The sequence below is a fragment of the Psammomys obesus genome, unplaced genomic scaffold, assembly GCF_907164565.1.
Source record: "Psammomys obesus unplaced genomic scaffold, mPsaObe1.curated_primary_1811, whole genome shotgun sequence".
Lineage (NCBI taxonomy): Eukaryota > Metazoa > Chordata > Mammalia > Rodentia > Muridae > Psammomys > Psammomys obesus.
In genome coordinates this window covers 6590308-6599628 of record NW_026591086.1, presented here as the reverse complement: position 1 = coordinate 6599628, position 9321 = coordinate 6590308, and the positions used below count along the sequence as shown (strand labels likewise).

General features: G+C 39.7%; 1 protein-coding gene across 1 annotated transcript in view; it reads left to right on the top strand.

Moving 5' to 3' along the window:
• Window positions 1-1008: 1008 nt before the first annotated feature.
• The window catches only part of Adam28 (ADAM metallopeptidase domain 28), a 47767-nt gene continuing 39454 nt past the window's right edge, over window positions 1009-9321 (top strand). Inside the window, exons 1-2 of the mRNA XM_055609875.1 lie at window positions 1009-1060; window positions 7002-7105. Coding sequence (XP_055465850.1) covers window positions 1009-1060; window positions 7002-7105 — 156 coding nt within the window. The remainder of the gene's footprint in view (window positions 1061-7001; window positions 7106-9321) is intronic.

Genomic DNA, 9321 nt, shown 5'->3' with positions numbered 1-9321 from the left:
TTGGTTATAGAGCCTGACTTCTGCTCACATCCAACTTAGTCTCATAAGAGCAGTGAGAGCCTGGGACACTGCTCTTCCTCCATCCTTAAGTCATCTTCTCCAATTTACCTACCAGTTAGGGTACAAACACTGTGGTAGGCAGAAAGCCTTGTACTTATGGTATCAAATATTATTTCAGGGGAAGGGAATCCTCTTGAAGTGGATTCAGCTGGCAAAATGCTTGCCAGGCACGCATGAAACTCTGTATTTGATGTTCTTGCATCACTGCATAGAAATTGAGCGTGAAGGTAAAACCTGCAAGCCCAGCACTCAGGGGTTAGAGACAGGTGAACCAGGAGTTGATGTACATCCTGAGCTACACATCTTATTTCAGGATAGTCTAAGCTTCTTGCGAACATTGTTGTGTGAGGATACAGTGCAAGGTCGTTGGAAATCAGAATTTCACAGAGATACTAGATGTAACTAGAAATCCCTCTACAAAACAAATGCGCATATGTAAAAGAATAATATTGTCTGCAACTTTTTATTGATTTAGCTGAAAATTAGAAATCTACATATTTAAGTATTACATATAACACATGTACACACAATATGCCTGGCTGTATGCTACACAGCACGTGCATATTCCAAATGTGTATGATATACAGCCTGGTACATATATCAAGATATATGTCAAGGCAGGTACCTCATTGTAACCTATTGAGCTACAATAACACATTGAAAACTTGCTATTTTACTTTTGAATGGGGAACACAGAGAAGAAAGAAAGGGAAACAATAACTCCTAATACAGGATTTTAGAGCCAGCCAAGAGGTGGCCAGGACTTCCGCCTGCCGTGCCATTGTGGCAGGACCACAGCTCCCAAGTTGTGCAACACCTTCAGTAAACACTTGCTGAAGCGTACACAATGAGGCAGGGAGTGTTGTTCTGTCTCCCTTAAGAGGAGGCTGGGGCAGAAGCAAGCTCACCTGTGTGAGCGGAGGCAGGCACTGCTCCTGGGATCCCAGCATGCAGCAATGGAGTCTTCTGGTGCTCTTTTTCCTCCTTTCTCCAGTTCCAGGTAGGTGTTAACTCTTCTCTGGGTTCTGTTCAGCATGTCATGGGACTGCCTGTTTATCCATCTGCTTCTTTTCTGATGGTATATAATACACTGGTTAAGCTGTTTGTTTTTGTCTTTTGTTTTGTTTTGTTTTTTGTGTTTTTCCCCCTATGACCAGTTTTTATAACCATCTAGACTGGTTTTACTCTCTGGTCTGAGAATTGTAATGGATGTTCAGGAGAGTAATCAGAGGTTTTCCTGAAACACTTATATGTCAGCTCTGATATCTTTAAAAGAGAAAGGGAAGCTCTCACACATTTAAACCACAAATGTGATCTTTGAGTCCAAAACCAAAATCTCTCAAAACTAATCATGTTAATCTTTAGTTCCATAAAACAGTAGATTTGACTGGTTATGACCGCTAAGACTTGGGGAAAGGATCTGTTCTTAAAATTGGGGCCAGTTCAGCAACTTAACGTTACTTTGAGCTGCACATTTTTATGATTAAAAGTAACAGATACAGTTAATTGTCAGGATTTTGTGCCCAGACTTATAATTATAAAGCATTGTGATGTTACTGGGGAGAAGTTTCAGTTTAATGTGGCTTCATAGTCCACTGCCGTTTCACTGGTTATAGCAAACATGTAAGAATTTAGACATGTTCTAGCAAGCGTGTCTTCCCATTTTATAAATTCTCAGCTCAGTTTCGCATGCCTTGGATCTGATGACACATTTCTCTGGCTTGTTCTGTGTCTAAAGCTTGAATCTTCATGCTAGCTGGCAAACGTTTTCTTGAACCATAGACTGTTTGCTGGGATCCAGGAATGAACAAATTCTAAACAAAATTGAAGCCATCAATCATAAAAGGGTTGTCCTCTTCCCTAATCCACTCTGCCTTTATTTTTCTAAAAAATGACTTCCCCTTTGTTTTCCAGACTTGTAAAAATCATACTTAATATCTGTAAATATTTAGGATACTAATATATTCTTAAATACATGATCCCTTGACTTCAAATTCCTAGAGTCACAGATTTCAAAGAGTAGGAAGTCTTTCCTTTATAGAAATTTCTTTATAGGAATTTTTTTCTTCACACTATCTGAAAACACTATCCTCAGGACTGTGGGAGACACCACTCTCAACAGAAGCAGAAGGACTACCGGGGATCAAGGAGAGAAAGGATCCAGTAACAGGCTCATGGTTAATGGTGGGACCTACTGCCTTGCTACTGCCTTTTCACTCAAATCAGACACCAAACTGTTTCTGCTCCTCTAACTCTCCATCAGCAACCTGACAGCAAGAGATGTAAAGCCTTGTAGTTGAGCCTAAAAGCGTGACATTATTCCAAGCATGTGCTACTAGGAGTTCTGATTGCTCTCTAGTAAGGGGACATTAACTGTCTAAGGCATCATCCTGCCCACTGAAGGACCCTTGCTACACCACCCATGAAGACTGGTTTCCCAGACAGAATGCAAGAAATGAAGTTTTGTTTTCTTATCTTGTCCTCTTCATTCCTCCCTCCCCATCATCAATTCACTATTCACGTGCCCTCTGATGTTGACTTTTACGTGGTTCCACTGGAAGTAAAGGTGAAGATGTACAGTAGGTCCAGATGCTTGTAATGAGCTTCTCCATCCCCTGAGAAAAGTGACATGGGATTTCATCATAGGACAAGTAAAAAACAAATATTTAAAAGGACATGGAAGGTGTTTGCGAAAAGAAAAAGTAAATTAATGCATTGACAAAGGCAAGTCTCCATCCTGTTTCACGAATATGTACAGAGAAAGAGTGGCTTCAAAAATAATTTTATTTCAAAGCAGCAATTATTTCTGGCCTTTATAAAAAGTATACTTTGGAAAAAGTATGTCCTGGTGCACAATTTAACCTATTTAGCCAAATAATAACTTATTAGAATATGAGTTCTTGTCTCCCCCATACTCAATTTTACTGAATAACATTGAGAAGTACAAGCATCTGAGGGGACAGAGAGTCGGTGCCATTGCACAAACTTGCACTGAAAGCTTGATGTCTCATTTGAAAAGACAATCCAGAAACAATTTTAAATAGATTTGGAGGGAAATGAAGATGCTAATATTATGTACAAATGTCCCAAAATGGACCTGAAAGAACAAAATTCTAGACCAAGGAGAGCTTCATCAGTCTCATTAATGAGCTTTGCTTGATTTTAAACTAATGGACAATTAAAAGAATCCAGTCCACTGCTGCACACTCACACACATTTCTAGCTCAAACCAAACTTACTGTTTTCTCTCTCAACCCAGTTCTGCCAGTCAAAAAACTAGCCCAACACATGAGTTCTGTGGGAGAGAGAAAGCAAACAAGTATTAAAATAAATTAATAGAAACATATTGTGTTTCGCCTTGTATTTGCGTAATCCCTGGATGGCAGTTAGCTCTGTTTGTGTCACTGGCTTCCTAATAATTAACTTGATTTCATTCACCAGGGAGGAGGTTGCCCGATCTCCATCAAATGGGAGTACATTGAGGCAAACAATACCTGTGTCTACCCCATTCCTTTCTGCACTGTGGAAATCCCGACATCTCAAATATCATATTTCAAGGGCCTTCTAGCTTTCAGGAGAATCAGAGCCTTCGAGGAGAAATCCTATCTGTTTTCTTTAGAGAACTGAATTGTGTTGTAAGGATTTGAAATGAACTGGAAACTTACTAATTCATATTGCTAAGAGAAGTTGCTAAAGGCTTGAAAAAGAAATTGTTTGTTTGTTTGTTTTGGTTTCCACTTGAAAGTGTTTCCTCACCAAAGAGTATGTTGGGAATAAATTCTGTAGCTTATATGTTTTGACTCCGTATTTAAGAACTAGTTGGTGACTTCTGGCTTTATGAAACATTAGGCTTGAGACTAACTCAAGTGTGGGTTCAACATATACAACACAGAAAACAGCTTGCTGTTGGATAGGATCACCTAGTTTCCTGTTCACTTTTTTTCTCAAAGAGGAGTGGGGTTGCTATAATGTTTTGTTTTCATAGGAAGGGCCAGGTGGGTGTTGTCACCACTGAAAGGAAACTTCAGTTGATTTTCTGATAGAATCGCACATGTTGTGGATGAACCCTATGACCCATTCTTTTTTTTTTTTGTCATTTTAACAAAATTAAAAAAGTTTATGTGTAGGGGTGTTTTTTCTGCATGTACATCTGCTTGTAGAGGCCAGAAGAAGGACTGGATCTTAGAGACAGTCTCTAGGTGGGAATTAAACTAGGGTCCTTTGGAAGAGTAACAAACACTGAGCCATTTCTTCATCCCTCCAAAATGGTATTAAAAATATTTCTACTTTTTAATTGTGTGTGTCTGACTGTGTGCATATGTGCATAGAGAGTGCAGGTGTCTACGTAGACCAGAAAAAGGCACCAGATGCCCCAGGGACGGAGCTTCAGGCAGCTGTGAACCACCTAAGGTGTGTGCTAGAAAGTGAAGTTTGCATCCTCTGGAAGATCAGGAAGTACTTTTAACCACTGGGCTATCTGTGCGGCCCCACTCCTCCTTAGTATGGCATTTAAAGAAAAGAAAATTGCTGAGGCTGCAGCATCAGCGAGAGGTGGTTTTATGACCCAATGTCTATGGTGCTAATTTCCCTGATTAGGCACCTTAATACCCCAGGTAGCATGCTGGCACCTTATGGTGTGTTTGTTCTGTGTTCGTGAATTAAAGGAGGCAGCAGGGAATTGTGCCCATGCCCTTAGCTCATTTTTGGCAAGAGCTGTTTCTCACCTCTTGGCATCTCACTGCTATGAAGTAATCCTGAAATTTTTAACAGGAGAGAATGACCATCTCACATTTTAGAACTTTAAAGCATTTTTGTAAACCATACTATTACTTTCCTTCGACAGCATTTAAAGTTAATTGCATATATATTTAATAAAGATTTGTATTAAATTCCATAAAAATAAAGAGTGCAGTGATTACCTCATGACTACAAGAAATGAGCAACTCAAGAACTTCATGAACTGGGCTTAGTGATGCATGCCTATAAGCCCAGAGTTTGAGAAGTAGAAGAATCTTGAATTTGCGGTTAGCCTAGTGACTCCCTGGCAAAACAAAGGACAAACAAAAAGACAAAAAAAAAAAAAAAAAAAAAAAAAAAAAAAAAAAAAAAAAAAAAAAAAGGATAAAAGAAAAGAAAAACTTTGTACAATTGCTACAGAAGTGTGACAATGGCTTTTTGTCGTATCTGATGAGAATGTATCTTCATGATCATGGCCCTTTTGAAGACACTATAGTGGTTTGTGTTTATTTGTATAATATGGACTATGTGACACATCTTAGACACAGCTTAATCTGCCGCCACTTTTGCTTAATTAATTAATTAAAAAATTCCAAATCTAAAATTAAGGTATTAAAGCATAGCACTATCTCTCTAAATATTATTTATTTATATACATTCAAAATTTTATGGATGTGAATATTTTACCTGTATGTATGCCTGGTGGCCAAGGAGGCCAGAAGATAACATCAGGTCCCCAAACTGGAGTTACCCACAAATGTGAGTGGTCATGTGGATATTGTGAATAGAACCTGGGCCTTCTGCAAGAGCAACCAGTGCTCTTAACTCTTGAGCCATCTTTTCATCTCTAGCCTTGTTTCCTAGAGTAAACATTTCCTAGAGCAAACCCTAAGCCAAGGCAAGGAAGGTTCTTTCTTTCACTCCCTTAATTGTCATTTGACTTTGAATGCATCCTTAGAGCTTAATGACCTTTTCTAACCTCCCAGGTTAAATTATTCTTGTGCTATCAAATAAATTAAAAACCAACTTAAAAAGGTGGCATCACTGGAATTTTTTTGTTTTTTGTTTTTGCTTCATTTCTCAGAAAAATAAAAGCAAGTAACTGTTTTATGCTCTGAGAAATCACTAGGCTAAGCTATCCTTCCAAGTTGACCCATGGCAACTATGCTTGGTGAGCACCTCAGTTATGTCTGCTACTGAGTGGAACACAGTAGTATAGGTTTATATAACCATTAGCTCTTGGTCTGAATATTCAGTGAGGAACAATTACCTTCAGAGAAGCTCCAAATCACAACACAGAGAAGAAAAAGCTTTTCCAAACCCTGCTGCGAGCATCCTGCCTCTTTTCTCCAAGTTTGAATAGGTCTTCATCCCAAGGGTCTTCATCCCTTTAACTGCCTGTAACACCTTGAGAAATATTAAAAGTCACATTCCCTCCAGAGCTACCCACAGAGAGCTAAGGTCAGAACATGAAGACAACAAAAAGAAAAATTAAAAATCCAATTTAAAATATTTGAAAGTCCTGGATTTCTCTTTAGCCTAATTTCCAGAAATGTCTTGGACACGAGCCTCCCCAGTGAATTGGTTGTCTGAGTTGAATTTCCATTTCTTCTCAGTTTGACCCCAGCCTCCAAGTAGCCCTTCCCTGGTCAGTGACTCTGTTCAGATCCCCTACCTCTCTCATTTTCATAATTTTTTTCTATGCCCCAAATGAAGACCTATCAATATTGCTCATGCCGGCCCTTTCTATGAGCCTAGCACCAGAGCCTTGAAAATTCCAAGGAGTATATGTTCAATCAGGAATGGTGTGTGTCTGCTTCCATTCACATAGCAGTGTGGTCTGGAGCATGTATGTTTTCTTATGGGAGTAATCAGCTTCCAGGAGAACTGGATTCTACCTACTTAACTTTTACCTTGTTCCTTCTCCTGCTAGGTAGCTGCTGCCCAGATCCCAAAGAGCAAAGGGAAAATTGACAAGAAATACTGCCACCAGAGAGGCACTGGAAAATATCTCCTTGAGAAATATTAAATGTCAGACACTAAACATTGGGGGCTGGATGGGTTGCTAGTACTATCCAGCTCTCATTGTGTCTGGAACCATTGACATAAATCACTGAAGGCCCCTGTGGTACATCAACCATTGGAGTGAGCATGGTGGCCATTGTTGAACAGCTATGTCTTCTCTTCCTTTTTTTTCTCCCCAGCAAGTGCAGTAAAAGAACTCCCTGAGGGCAAAAAATATGAAGTGGTTTATCCTGTGAGACTTCATCCATTGAGTAAAAGAGAGACCAGAGAGCCAGAGCAAAAGGTTAGTACATCTATGATTGTCTTCGTTCTTGTACATGCATTCTCTGTGTATGCCTGTGTACATGTGTATACATGTGGGAACATGTTGGGGGAGGTCATAGGTCATTCTTACATTGTTTGTCTTGCTATCCATTTTGTCAAGACTGAGTCTCTCCATGGCCTGGAACACATTCATTCAGAACTAGGCTGGCCAGGAAGTCCCAAGATCTACCTGTCTTCATTTCCTCTTGGCTGGGATTAGAATCATGGACCATCATGTCAGGCTTTGAGAATAGGTGGGTTCTGGGTGTAGAACTCAAGTCCTCGTGCTTGCATGGCAAGCATATCATCAAACTGAGCCATCTTCCCAGGTAGCTCTTCTAGTTTTTCAATGACTCTCCCCTGGCAACTCCTCTGGTATTTTAGATTATACATAATTTGGAAACAAACAATGTTAATGATTATATTAGTTTGTTTCCCAAGCTTTTATTCTTCACTAGAACCCAAAGTTCTACTGGCTCCATTTTATGCAATAAGGTTCTGAGAAGCAAAATGCATAGTCCCTGGTCACAGAGTTCAGACTTTGATACTTTATAGTAATCCATGCTGTATGCTTTCAAATAATTACCTATAACTGACCTTATCTTATTTACTTATCTGCTATCTACCCACACATACATAATTATCACCTTAAATTACAACCAGAAAATAAAAATTGCGAATAAAACAAATTGGCATTTTTATCTGAAATTTATATCTTTTCTATGTAGGCAGCATTAAAATTTGTATAATTTTTGCACTGTAATGAGTCAGCCAACACTAGTTTAAATTTTTAATTAGTTGCAAGAGTAAAGCTAAAACATGATATCCAGATTGGGGCATGATGATGCACTTGTAATTCCAAGGGCTTGTCTGTATGGCTGTGAGGTGGTATAGTGAGTTCTAGGCCTTCCCTGGCTATATTTAAAGGATCTACCTGCAGAGTAGAATCTAGTGTTCCATTCAACAACAATATTCTAATCACCTACACCTGCAGCGTTTTATGGGCGTCAGGAACACAGAGATAAGTGAGACATTACTGATAACTGGAATAATCTAAAACGCAATCAGTTGGGAGTGCAGAGCCCCCCTACCAAAATTTGCTTCATGGAGTTTCTTCCAACATCAGCTAGTGCTAGCGGACCTTTAGTAAAATCCATTTCTCAAAATATCTTCATCAGAAAAAAAAATCCCCCTAACTCTTATGAAATCCATCTACACCAGTCATCTTCAACAAAATTTTCTTCAAATAATTCCTTGCGGCATCAAAAATGTCAGGTGCATCCTTTTCCTGAGTGTTTTGAGGAAAAGTTGAATGCAGGGAAAGATTTTATCACACTGGTGAACTTATTTCCTCACAAATCACGCTTTTAGTTGAAAGTTATATTGTGGCATGAAACCACGGATTACTTAGTGGCTGTGGTAGATGGTCGCTTAGTTTTAAAATTATTTACGTGCGTGTTCCATGTGTCTGTGTGTATGCGTGAGCATGTGTGGGTAGATGGCTGTAAAGGCAAAAGAGGTCATCAGATTCCTTGGAGATGGGGTTCCAGGTGCTTGCGGGCCACTCTTCCGGTGTTAGGAGTCTAACTGAGGTCCTCAGAGAGAGAGCAGCACCTGCTCTTAAGGAACGAGCCATTTATCCAGCTTCACAATGCTGAGTTTTGAATGGTTTTGAAGAGGGATGTGTTTGACGTGATGGGCTTAGTTTTACCGGAGACACACTGCTTATCTGGGTGACCTCCTAACAGCTACAGGAGACCTACGTTAGCCTGGTGCAAGGTGACCTACTGTGAAGGGTGAATGCATGCTCGCATCTCAGTTTGCTGGTTTTCCTGTTGGAAACCCAGACTTTAAATAATCCTTTGCCTTCAACTATACATAATAATGGTGATGCTCATACAGTACAGAAGATGGAAGATTTCACGTATGCAAAGTGAAGTAGGCTGCGAATGAGTGCTCTGTGTTCAAGGCTGTGATTTCTCTGCCTGTTGTAGCCCCTGTGTCACATGCCTTCTGACTCTTTTAAAGGGTTGTCTTGGTTTCTGTGAGTGGGCTTTTTCACCTCTTCTTTGCAACACTAGCTATTTGATAATCTGTGTTGGTGGTGTCTTTTCCTCTCCACAGCAATGTTTGTTTCTCTACACCTATGAATTCTCTGCTACTTTAAATGTTTACACACACACACACACACACACA